Source organism: Temnothorax nylanderi, unplaced genomic scaffold (genome assembly GCF_030848795.1).
Source record: "Temnothorax nylanderi isolate EJ_2023f unplaced genomic scaffold, tnyl_v1.0 TNYL_tig0674_pilon, whole genome shotgun sequence".
NCBI classification, from domain to species: domain Eukaryota; kingdom Metazoa; phylum Arthropoda; class Insecta; order Hymenoptera; family Formicidae; genus Temnothorax; species Temnothorax nylanderi.
The window spans coordinates 23,875-37,334 of NW_027249736.1; the positions used below are offsets into that span (position 1 = coordinate 23,875).

General features: G+C 34.9%; 1 protein-coding gene across 1 annotated transcript; it reads left to right on the forward strand.

Annotated features, from left to right (window-relative positions):
* The first annotated feature begins 1,764 nt into the window (after positions 1-1,764).
* On the forward strand, positions 1,765-3,503 carry LOC139784770 (E3 SUMO-protein ligase ZBED1-like). The gene has a single exon (XM_071723963.1). The coding sequence runs from the start codon at positions 1,848-1,850 to the stop codon at positions 3,501-3,503; it is 1,656 nt and encodes a 551-aa protein (XP_071580064.1). The 5' UTR covers positions 1,765-1,847.
* Positions 3,504-13,460: the final 9,957 nt, after the last annotated feature.

Genomic DNA, 13,460 nt, shown 5'->3' on the forward strand with positions numbered 1-13,460 from the left:
CTGAATTTTACTTTTATGCTTTTCCTCCATTTTCCATGATTTTGCGAACATTAAATAAAATAATTCAGGATAAAGCGAGAGGAATTCTTATAGTACCAGATTGGAAAGCTCAAGCATGGTACCCAATGTTTAGGAAGTTGCTAGAAAAAAAACCTCTTGTATTCAAACCATCACGACGACTACTATTATCGCCTTGCAGGTCAATGATACATCCAATGGCGCAGAACTTTACACTACTATCAGGCATTGTCTCAGGGAAGCTTATTTAAGGAGAAACCTGCCTACAGATTGCATAGAAATATTAATCGCATCGTTGTTGAAAAATACGCTTAAACAGTATAACTCATCGTTAAAAAAGTGGTGGAATTTTTGCATAGAGAAGAAAAAAGATCCCTTTGTGACCACGACTAATGATCTATTAGAATTTTTAACAATTCTATACAAGGAGGGGGCTTCCTATGGATCCCTAAACTCACACCGCTGTGCAATCTCACTAATCTCACTTAATAAGATCGGAGAAGATCCGATTATTGGTCGTTTTTTAAAAGGTGTAGCAAATCTAAGGTCGATAAATGCACGCTATGCATCTACGTGGGATACAAATATAGTATTAGATAAAGTTAAGACATGGTTTCCCTTAAGTAGACTTAATCTACAAGACAAGAAAAACTCTATTTTTAATCGACAACGTTTGGCAATATCATGACGGTTCGACCATTGGTTTTGGTCGGATTAATCGTCACGTTTCGACTAGTGGTGCGATTAAAATTCGAATATTCGTGATATCCGGATATTTGGATATTCGGATAACCAGTTAAAATAAAAATTATTCGAATAGCCGAATATTTGGATAATAACTATTCGGTTATTCGGATAACTGGTTATTCGTATTATCCGAATAACACGCTATCCGTATTATTCGGATATTTTGAATATACATACGTATTATCCGAATATTTCTGATATTAAAATAATGCGCACGCAGATATGCATACTTTGCGTTGGTGGAAAGCAGGAAGAAAACTTCATGCTTTGCGGAGACAAATGTGGTCTGTTTGGGTACATTTCTCTACAAGTAGAAAACTGAAAACCTTAATTCTACTATATGCGGCTATCATGCTAAACTTCAAATTTTATTATGTCAACATAACACTTCTCGACTTACGTATTCATTTGTGCTACGTATTTGTTGATTTCACCTTGGTCGAGCGTCTATTACAGCAGTGTCGTATAGGCGGCATAGGCGCACGACCATTAGCAAGCACTTGGTGTAGAGAGACCAGTAACAGCCATACAAAGATTTGAAATCTAGTTAATACTATTTCAATCGGTATTCTGGATAGAAACTGAGCACGCAGCAAAAGTTAGAACATCTGAATCTTTCAGCGATGGGGAAAAGTAAAGTGTGGGAGCATTTCATGCCATCAGCCGACAATAGCGAGGCGGCATGCAAGTACTGTGAGTCAAAACTGTCTCATAAAGGTTCCACGACATGTCTGTGGAACTATTATAATACGAAACACAAAGTAGTGCTCGGAGCTTCATCGTCACGTATTCACAGGTAAGTTTTTTATTTTTAACGCTGCCGTATTTTCGATACCATTCAACGTTTTTTGATGTTTCCCTTTTCAATGTTAAAACAGTATATTCCTTAAGGATGTTCTGGAAAGTTTGTCAAAATGCTACGAAGTTGATAAAATTTAATATCTGTATATATATCTCATATTTTGTATTCTCTTTTAAAGTTCGGGACTAAATTTCAGATCGATTCACAATTTAGATAAAAAGTTATTACTATAAATTTAGAATATAAAAATTTCAAAACTTTACTGGTTTCCAGGCAAACCATGAGCGATTCTGACTCGAGTTCTAATGGCCTAGACCAAGGATGTGAGCAGTCAGAACCTAAAAGCAAGAAAAGGCGCTTCACTACATCTCAAAATATTATTTCAACGAAAAAACTTGTGAATTCAAGACGTGCAGAGGATATCACCATGGCTATTTGCAAAATGATTGCGATCGACATGCTCCCAACATCGATTGTAGAGAATGAAGGTTTTATTCAGTTCATGGCTATCAGTGTTCCAGGTTACAAAGTACCTTCAAGAAGGACGATTGCCAACCGAATGCGCACTTTGTACAACGAGGCAGCGGAACAGGTGCGCACCACATTAGATAAAGTCGACGCTGTAGCCATTACAACAGATGCGTGGACGTCTAAGGCAAATGACAGTTATATAACATTATCAGCACACTACCTTGATGACAACTGGATCCCACACACCGTCAATTTGATGACGAGAGAAATGACTGAGAGCCACACTGCTGAACATTTGCAGAAAACAATTCGCGAGGTTGTGCAAGAATGGAATTTAACTAACAAAGTTACCGGACTTGTACATGACAATGCTAGTAATATTGTTAAGGCAGCTAAAGAACTAGGCGATACGGACGGTATGCTCAGTGTACGATGTGCAGCACACACCATACAATTGTCTGTCAATACAGCCTTAGAAGCACCAGAATGTGTGTCTGTAATAAAGAAAGGAGCAGAAATTGTTAGTGCATTCCGGCATTCTTATAGCAGAACAACCGCTCTAGAGGATAAGCTGAAAAGTCTCGGATTGCCAACATTGCGACTGATGCAGAGATGTCCGACACGTTGGGATTCCACATTCTTTATGTTAGATAGACTTCAAACTTTGCGATCCGGCATTATGGCAGCTTTAAGTGACCGGTCCGTATTCAAGTCGGCAATTGCTGCTAAGTTAGAGCTATGCGAAGCAGAGTGGGTAAAAATTATGCAGCTTACAGTATTGCTAAAACCATTCCAACAAGCAACCACAATCTTATGCGCCGAAAAGTCCATCACACTGATTGTGAGTATAGTGCGTCCCATTATCTACAATTTAATCAATCGCCATTTACTGTTAAAGAACGATGACAGTTCTTTACAAAGAACTTTTAAAGTTCGAGCGGCCTTAGACCTCACTGATCGATTCAAGATGGAAAATATTGACGTTAACAATGAAGTGACAGCGATGCAAATGGCCACTTTACTCGATCCTCGACATAAGAAGTTGACAGCGGAACCATCTGAAAGTGTACGCTCATCTATACACACAGAAGTGCAAAGGCGCACTAATTTAAACCATGGACATTTAGCCACACCTAATGGCAACGAGCAGCGTCAAGGCTTGACGGTCGTGGATTTCCTCCTCGGAATGGACGAAAATCATGAGGGTGATGATTTTGCCAAATACGTCGCGGAAACTCAGATTGACCATAATCTTGATCTGTGCGCTTGGTGGAAGGCACATGAAGTATGCTTCCCAGCAGTGGCTAAAATAGCCCGCCAGCTTTTGTGCATTCCCGCCTCATCTGCTACAGCGGAAAGGGTGTTTTCCACTGCAGAAAATATTGTCTCGGCGAAACGAAGTTATTTGTTACCAGAGAATGTATCTCATTTAATATTTCTGCACCAAAATAGGTCTCTTATTTGACCTAAGTAATCCTAAATAGTCCAGTTTTTCATCAATTAATTTATAATGTCTGGTTGAGTTACACTAATCTATCTTTTTCAATAATTTTCTCTAATTAACTCTAATTAATTAATTATTTTTGTTGTCTGAAATTTTTTTGCTTTTTTATGTTAGAATAGCAACCTTTTTGTTTTTCAGCTAAATAACTTTAGAATCTGAGAAACCTACTGAAATAGAATTGTCTAAAAGAGTAAATAAATAAAAGAGATTTTTATTTTCCTTTTTTATATATATGCTAGTCTTTGTTTTTCTTACAGTGAACCTTGTTCTTTTCTGTGCATTATCTAATACTTGCTGTGACTTGAAAAGGCATGTATGGTCGACTAAATAAATAAATAATTTTGTCGTTATTTTGACAACATCTTGACTTTCTGTTCTGCTTGGGTCAGCGCATTGCGTGTATGAAACGCGTACTTGGCGCGAGACACTACCGTGTCTCTTGATATGCGAAACAGTTCGGCCATGTGATCAATTGTCATTTTCGCAAAACATTAAATGACTCTGTGTGAAACTATGATAAAACATAAACAAGATATGCGTCTTCATCCGTCCCCACGAAGCAAAGTTTTGTTAATTTCCAGGAGATTAAGGAATCATGGCCCTCTCATTACGTAGGTAAAACAAAAGTAGCTCCTTGGAGGTAGATATAATCCATGTAAAATCCTTGTAAGTAGCCAATACATTAGGCTCCCGCAAAAAAATTGTGAAATACGCCTATTTTTCGACGCTTCGAATGCGAATACCCCTTTAAGAAGAATACAATGCTCATCGGTCAGATTGCAAACAAATCTGACATTGTGCAATATCTACGTGTTCACGAAAGAACAGTGTTCATATATTATCCGAATATCCGCATATCTACGCTATTTTCGGATATCCGCATTATCCGGATATCTGCACAATCCGGATATCCGAGATATTCGAACATTTTGTTACAGATTATTTAAATATTCAGATATCGGATGATCCGGATAACGAATATTCGTTATATCCGTTATCCGAATATTTGAATAATTTTTATCCGGATAGCCACAGCCCTAGTTTCGACCATGGGATTTGGTCTTTTCTAAATTTAGAAAAGACCAAATCCCATGGTCGAAACGTGACGATTAATCCGACCAAAACCAATGGTCGAACCGTCATGATATTGCCAAACGTTGTCGATTAAAAATAGAGTTTTTCTTGTTAATCACTATTGGCGGAACAAATATATACTTTTCTGTTAATCTACAAGAGTTAACAGAAAAGACAATCATATTGTTAGCGTTAGTACTGCGAGCAGAGCACAAACTTTAGTGGCAATTGAGGTAAATAATATAAAAGAAACCAAAGAAGGTTTAGAAATAAGAATTATAGAGCGTACAAAAACAGATAGACCAGGGAAAGCTAGACCACTGTTGTATTTGCCTTTTTTTAAGGAAAAGCCAGAACTTTGTATTGCGAACACTGTGATTCAGTATTTGAGAGTAACGACTAAATTAAGAGAAAATATTAAACATTTATTTATTTCAATAAATAAGCCACATAAAAGAGTAACAGCTTAAACAATTAGCAGGTGGATAAAGAGGGTTTTACAAAAATGTGGTATTGATATTAGTGTGTTTTCATCTCATTCGACGAGACATGCATCGTCATCAGCAGCTTTTATAAATGGACTTGACCTTGAGGCTATCAGGAAAGCTGCAGGTTGGTCAGAAGGTTCAACAGTGTTCGTTAAATTTTATAATCGACCAATATCGAAGAATTTTTCTTTTGCAAGAGCTGTAGTTAAATAGTTTTAATGATATTTCATTAGTTTGTAAGTGATTATATTCAGATTATATATTCAGTATTATTTTTAGTATATTTCTGTCTATATTGCAAAAAATAAATATCTTAAAAGATATTTTATAAAAACAAGTAGAGTGAACATTTGACCAGAAAGAGCAGAAAGATTACATGAGGTCTAAATAACTACATGTTGTAATCTTGAGAACGAGACCTGAAATATAATTGAAGATCAAACGAACTTACCTGTAAGTGAAGTTCGATCGAAATTATATGAAAGGCCTCGTTCGAAAAGATTACATACCCACCCAAATTTAAACAAATTGTTTAAATATTGTTAGAAAAATAAATTTGTTTTTCTGCTTTCTCCACCCTATACGAAGCAGGTGATCTTTTTTTTCTGGTTTAGCTTCGCTTACTCTAAAAGAAAATGACGAAAACGGGGCGCTCCCAGAGTGAGCGGGCTTTTTAAAATCTGAACGTTGTGACTCCTAGCACCTCGAAGAGGTACTACATGTTGTAATCTTTTCGAACGAGGCCTTTCATACAATTTCGATCGAACTACTTCACTTACAGGTCAGTTCGTTTGATCTTCAATAATATGTGATAAAATAAGTCATGTAATAAAAAATTTATGTAATAAAATTTATTATAATATAAAAAAATCGTTTTGTAAAGCAATCATTAATTTTGAATAAAAATGTTTAATTCAAAAATAATCTTTCGCCAGTGATGAAATAATATAAACTTTTTATTAGTCGGCCTGACTGGCAAATAATTTAAAATTATAACGACGTTTCGACCTCTATTTTGGGTCCTTATCAAGTTAATGCTGAAACAACGTAAATGTTTAAAATGTTTAATATAAACTCTGCGATATCATATTAATGCAGGGTGTCACTGAATGTTTGGTACTTTTCTCATATTTAGATAGAGCGAGCCAAACTGAGTCGAAAAGTCATGTACCATTTTGCAATTTTCGCAATAGTTGATGAGTTATTAATGATTAAAAATCGCCGTATTAGCCCGGCCCACCGCCAAATCCAAGCGCGCGGCGAGATGCGGCCGCCTCGCGGTCGGCGCGCGGGCAGTTGTTTTCTACAAGCGGCGATGATTACGCACGAGCGGCGCGTAACGCCGGGCCCCCGTCCTGAGCGATGATAGTTTCTCGCCTTTTTTAAATAGAAATAAAATTTTCTAACAACATAGAAAAATTTTTTGTGCGTACGTATGTACATACGTGTGTACATGCATACACACAGGAACATATCAATTATACTGCTTAAAAAAGCGATTACTCAATTTACTTTTTTTCTTTTAGTAAGTAACGGTTGTCTTTAAGAAAGAATATTTTCTTGATGATAGTCTTAAAATGTACAAATTTTAGAAAGAGTCTTTATCATGTACTCGAAAGAAGAATTTATACTCCTTCAAAGAACATAATAAAATTTTATCAAAGAAAAGTCAAAATAATAAATAAAGTAATATGAGGACCCTCGAGATTAAAATAGGAGAAGTCAAGGCTATGAGGGTCAGACGCAGATCACAGTGAGTAATATCAGAAATAACTGATTTATTCGTCGTTTTGATACATTACATCGATCTGTACGTTTCGGCTCAGCTTTGAGCCATCTTCAGCGGTAGTTACAGAAGTTAAGTTACACGTTCTCCGTACCGTATGGTGAGTAGTTTACTGATTCAAAGTATCAGAAACATTGACCAATTGATCCATATCTTTAAATTTGTTCAATTAATATTGAGATATTAAAAAGATCCCTTAGAAAACTCACCATTCGGTCTGAAAAACGTGGAATACAGAGCCATTTACATAATGAATACTCTCTGCGAGAAGACTTGACGATCTTGTCGACACGACACACAATGATATGAAAGGTCTTGCAAGAAGAGGCATGTCGTAGGTCAACACACCGGCGAGGATTATAACAAAGCACGATTTGACACCGTCTCAAAATGACACGGATTTTTTGCATCATGCATATGTCACGGTTTTGAGCAAATTGTAATCCATGCTCATGAACTTTGGTCGTTGGCAAATCGGGGTTTTACTATTGGTAGGGGAGACCGGGGCCTAACCGTCAGTTTTTTTTCGGTGCCGATTTTTAACAAGAAAATAAATAATTTTAGTTAAATATGGTATACCACTGTAAAGAGTGAACCTTTAGCTACAAAATTTATATACGAAATTTTTATCTACGTCGCTTTGTTTAACCGGTATAGAGCAAAAACGACAACGGTGGAAAAATTGAAATCTCAAAAATGCCGAGGTTTAACCGTCACACTGCATTTTCAATACATATACGTACATCTAATCCTGAAAAATGATAGGATACATCTTAATAATTGTTTTTTAAGAGAAAAATATAAAAATTTATTTAAAATTTTTATGCGAAACATTATTAAAAAATAGTTACGAGGGTTTCTCTTTCCGCAGAAGTCACTCGCCCGACTTGTTTCACTCCTCGACGTCCGATGACTCTATTCGGTGTCTGAACGGTTGTAATTCCCGTCTCATCCATATTCCATATGCAGTGAGCCTGGAAATGCCCGGAAATGCCTTGGAAATGCACCCGGACTGCTTACTGACGGATTAACCCCAAACACAAGTTTTAGGTTTGATCGCCCACGAAATATTAGACATCAACGATAATGAAAAAACTACACTGGATTCGTGTTCAGCATGCATTACTCTTTATAATCACGTACCTCGAGATTTGGAGAGCAAATATTATTGCAGATATTACAAAATTTCCACGCGCAGAAAATGTAACTTTCACCTCCCGAAAACACGTTTGCCCTCGTAAAAATCATAACACGGCAGGTAACCTGCCGAAACTCCGTTGGTCACATGGGTACCATAAGCAGCGTTTACAATGTTAATAGCGAGTTCGCACAATATACAGGTTCCGAGATATTTGATTTGACGGTTCAACCCCGGCGACGGTTAGGCCCCGGTCTCCCCTACATGTAATATTGTGACGGTGTCAAATCGTGCTTTGTTATAATCCTCGCCGGTGTGTTGACCTACGACATGCCTCTTCTTGCAAGACCTTTCATATCATTGTGTGTCGTGTCGACAAGATCGTCAAGTCTTCTCGCAGAGAGTATTCATTATGTACATGGCTCTGTATTCCACGTTTTTCAGACCGAATGGTGAGTTTTCTAAGGGATCTTTTTAATATCTCAATATTAATTAAACAAATTTAAAGATATGGATCAATTGGTCAATGTTTCTGATACTTTGAATCAGTAAACTACTCACCATACGGTACGGAGAACGTGTAACTTAACTTCTGTAACTACCGCTGAAGATGGCTCAAAGCTGAGCCGAAACGTACGGATCGATGTAATGTATCAAAACGACGAATAAATCAGTTATTTCTGATATTACGCACTGTGATCTGCGTCTGACCCTCATAGCCTTGACTTCTCCTATTTTAATCTCGAGGGTCCTCATATTACTTTATTTATTATTTTGACTTTTCTTTGATAAAATTTTATTATGTTCTTTGAAGGAGTATAAATTCTTCTTTCGAGTACATGATAAAGACTCTTTCTAAAATTTGTACATTTTAAGACTATCATCAAGAAAATATTCTTTCTTAAAGACAACCGTTACTTACTAAAAGAAAAAAAGTAAATTGAGTAATCGCTTTTTTAAGCAGTACAATTGATATGTTCCTGTGTGTATGCATGTACACACGTATGTACACACGTACGCACAAAAAATTTTTCTATGTTAGAAAATTTTATTTCTGTTTAAAAAAGGCGAGAAACTATCATCGCTCAGGACGGGGGCCCGGCGTTACGCGCCGCTCGTGCGTCGCGCCGTGTCATCATCGCCGCTTGTAGTAAACAACTGCCCGCGCGCCGACCGCGGGGCGGCTGCATCTCACCGCGCGCTTGGATTTGGCGGTGGGCGGGCCAATACGGCGATTTTTAATCATTAATAACTCATCAACTATCGCGAAAATTGCAAAATGGTACATGACTTTTCGACTCAGTTTGGCTCGCTCTATCTAAATATGAGAAAAGTACCAAACATTCAGTGACACCCTGTATATACTTTATATATAAATTATATGAACTTATATATAATCATGTCAAAATGTATGTGAAACTTTTTATATAATATATATATTCGATAGGATTCGTTTCTTGTATTTAAAATTTGACGGACAGTGGTATAAAAACGGTATCAAGAGACACGGCACTATCTCATGTCAAGCAGTGCCAAGTTGTAATATATGGAATAAATTATTTCACTTTTGATTCTATAGCCTTTGAAAAAATATACATCTTAATTTATCAATGCTTTATTATCGAAGTTAACAGTTCTTTTCCAATATATATTGACTATATATGGTCATATATGATTATATATGATTATATATAATTATATATGATCATATAGAGACAAAATTCATATATAATTGCATTATATATAATCATATATATTTATATATAATTATATATAATTTTTTTTTCCCGGGCAAGTTCCATACGCACACATGACCTGCAATATTATTTTATAATACTGAATTATATAATATTATGTAACGAATTTTTGAATTTAATATCTATAATATATATAAAAACAATTCAAATAAATTTTTAAATTTAGGATTAAATATCTGCAGCATATATGGTGACTTGCGAATCTATATCTATACAGATATAGTGCTATATCTGGTTGTACATAGGACAAGATTAGTCACATTAATATATCTGGCTATATATGACTTCATATATAGTTGTATATAATGCTATATCTAGTTATATGTAGGGTGCACTACTCATATATCATTATATCTGGCTTCACATACATTTATATACGATTAGATATGGTGCTATATCTGGTTGTATATAGCGCCAAATTAGTCACATTAATATATCTGGCTATATATGACTGCATATATAGTTGTATATAATGCTATATCTAGTTACATGTAGGGTGCACTACTCATATATCATTTTATCTGGCTTCACATACATTTATATACGATTAGATATGGTGCTATATCTGGTTGTACATAGGACAAGATTAGTCACATTAATATATCCGGCTATATATGACTGCATATATAGTTGTATATAATACTATATCTAGTTATATGTCGGGTGCAGTACTCACATATCATCATATCTGGCTTCACATACATTTATATACGATTAGATATGGTGCTATATCTAGTTGTATATAGCGCCAGATTAGTCACATTAATATATCTGGCTATATATGACTGCATATATAGTTGTATATAATACTATATCTAATTATATGTAGAGTGCACTACTCACATATCATTATATCTGGCTTCACATAAAATTATATACATTTATATACAAGTAGATATGGTGCTATATCTGGTTGTATGTGGGACCACTGATTGCACATGTGGCCATGTATAATTAGATATGACCCCATATAAAAACATATATAATTATATATAATTATATATATACCAGATATAATTATATATGATTATATCTAATCATTTTTTCCCGGGATGGGAGACACTTTTAACATTTGTTGTAATTAAAAATTAAAAATCAATAATATTAAATAATAATAAATATTACTTTTTCATTTTCCATTAATAAACATTTGTTTGAGCTATATCTCATTGCCAGTAACAGTGAATTTGCGGATATATGTATGTTGATATGAACTTTTTTTCATATTTTGGTGTAAGGAGCTTGCCCCCGAAGTTTATTCACTTATTTTAGTTACATCTTGTATATAATAAAATCCGAAATTTAGCGTGATATGATCTTATCTTTATATAATTATATTCGGCTTGATATTATTAAATATATATAATATACTAGCTGGTTACCCGAGCTTCGCTCGGGAATCGTTTTTCTTAAAACGACTTCATTTGTGTTTCAATATCCTTATTGTGGACAAACATAAGGAGTGTGTCAGGTGGTTGATTTAAAGACGGTAGTTTAACTTTTCCGCATGAATAACACATTCTAGGTGCTTAAGTTTTAAACTTTTTTGCTTGACAATGATCACATATTGCATCCATTTTCCCAATTATTACTCTCGGATGAAATTAATATTCGTGATTTGAATCATAACTAAATGCCTCTAATTTCAAATCGGACCGCATAAATGTTTTCATGGATTAAACATGTCGTAACCGGTCTTTTTCTACTCGAGTTTCACACTATTGAGTCATTTCCGCTTTTCCGATATTTCACTTACCGATCAGCGACATCATCCCTTGGTTTACCCGGGCGTTTTTTCGGGAATTTTGAGATTGCTCGCTTGCGATGTACACAGAACCTCGATATTTCACTTACCGATTACCGATTTTATCCCTTGGTTTTTTAAGTGAAAAATCGAGGTTATGTGTATATCGCGAGCAAGCAATCTCAAAACCATAACACTTTATTTCTTTTTATACTCTTCGCATGGCCGACAAATATTCATAATAATTTCTAAATTGTCTTACGAAAACACGAAATGTCTCAAAATGCAAAGCATTCATGTAAAGCGTGTCGCCGACAAATGACGTTTCTCATGTACTGAGAAAATCAATACAATCAGTACGAAGTTTGATGTATTGATTTTCCAGAAAAACTGTTTGTGGAATTACTAAGCTGACATGCTTTCAATTCACTCTCTTGTCATTATAAGCTGCTGGTTTCACATATTATGTCATTTTGATAATGTATCACGATACGTTGGAAAATATATGAAATAGAGGTAGAAAAGACTGAAGAATATAATAGAATTATAGCGCGATATCTCTAAATTGGCGGATTTCTCAAAAAATTCAAAATTTTATTAAGAAAGAACCCTTTTTTACCGGTTATCACCAAATTCAATACCAACCTTCCTTTAATAATACTCTATATAAAATTACATGTATAACTTATACACTTTTCAAGCAGAAATCGGTAAGGCAAAAATCGGAAACCCTTTCACCGATTCTCGTCAAATTCAATACCAACCTACCTTTAATATACTCTATCCATAAAAAAAAATTGCGGAAATCAGAGCAATCACATAGATTTTTTTAGATAGAAATTGGTAACTCTTTTATTATTAGAAATTTTTTGAATTCTTAGTATTATATTTCTCAGTTTTTTCTACCCCTATTTCATATATAATACTTCAAGATTTGGTTGATTAGGAAAATCTAAACAGAAAAAGTCATTAAGTACGACCCTTTCAAAGAATTTAAAATTTTAGATATTCCGATTTTTTTTTCAAATTGGGTTGTAGCACAATGGCACATAGCCTATGTTACTCAGGAAGACATAAGCTATCCACCGGTGTAAAAATTTTTGAAATCGATTCAGTAGTTTCTAAGATTACCCCGAACAATGCTACAAACTTTTCCCCTTTATATAATAGTAGAGATATAAACAGATCTGGTCGAATATTGTATAAAAAGAGTATAAGATAATATTGTATATATTGTATAAGATCATATCACGCAAAATTTCAAATATAATTATATACATAGTATATAACATAATTTACCAGATCTTTTTATAACTGATTATACATATACATCTAATTGTAAGTAAAAATATAAATTAGGTTAGTCAACTCCGTTGACCTTGACTTTGACATATGCTGTCAACGACATAAGCCTGAGTAACCTTTCCTTATAACTTAATCGACGCTCATTGCTTATTTAAAAGTTATAAACAAAAAAAGTTTAAGAAATTTGCAAGTTTGGGTCAGTGCTACGGGAAGTAATTTGCTGATATGTGTGCATAGACAGTACACATGTAAGCGGGGGTGGGTGGGCCTCGGTTAGCATGGAAACTTGAAAACCGAACTATACAAAGATAGACCTTCGCTCTATAAGTAAGAATAAGGTGGGGTAGGGTAAATCTCGCTTTGCGTGGAAAGTACAATGCTGTCCAGAGGTACACAGTGTATAGACAGTACATATATAAACGGGGATGGGTGGAGGTGGACCTTAATTTTTTATTAAAAAATATGAAAAAGAATAAATTACATTTTTTGTTTCTGTAATCTCTACTATTATATAAAGGGGAAAAGTTTGTTTGTACCATTGTTCAGGGTAATCTTAGAAACTACTGAATCGATTTCAAAAATTTTTGCACTGGTGGATAACTTATATCTTCCTGAGTAACATAGGC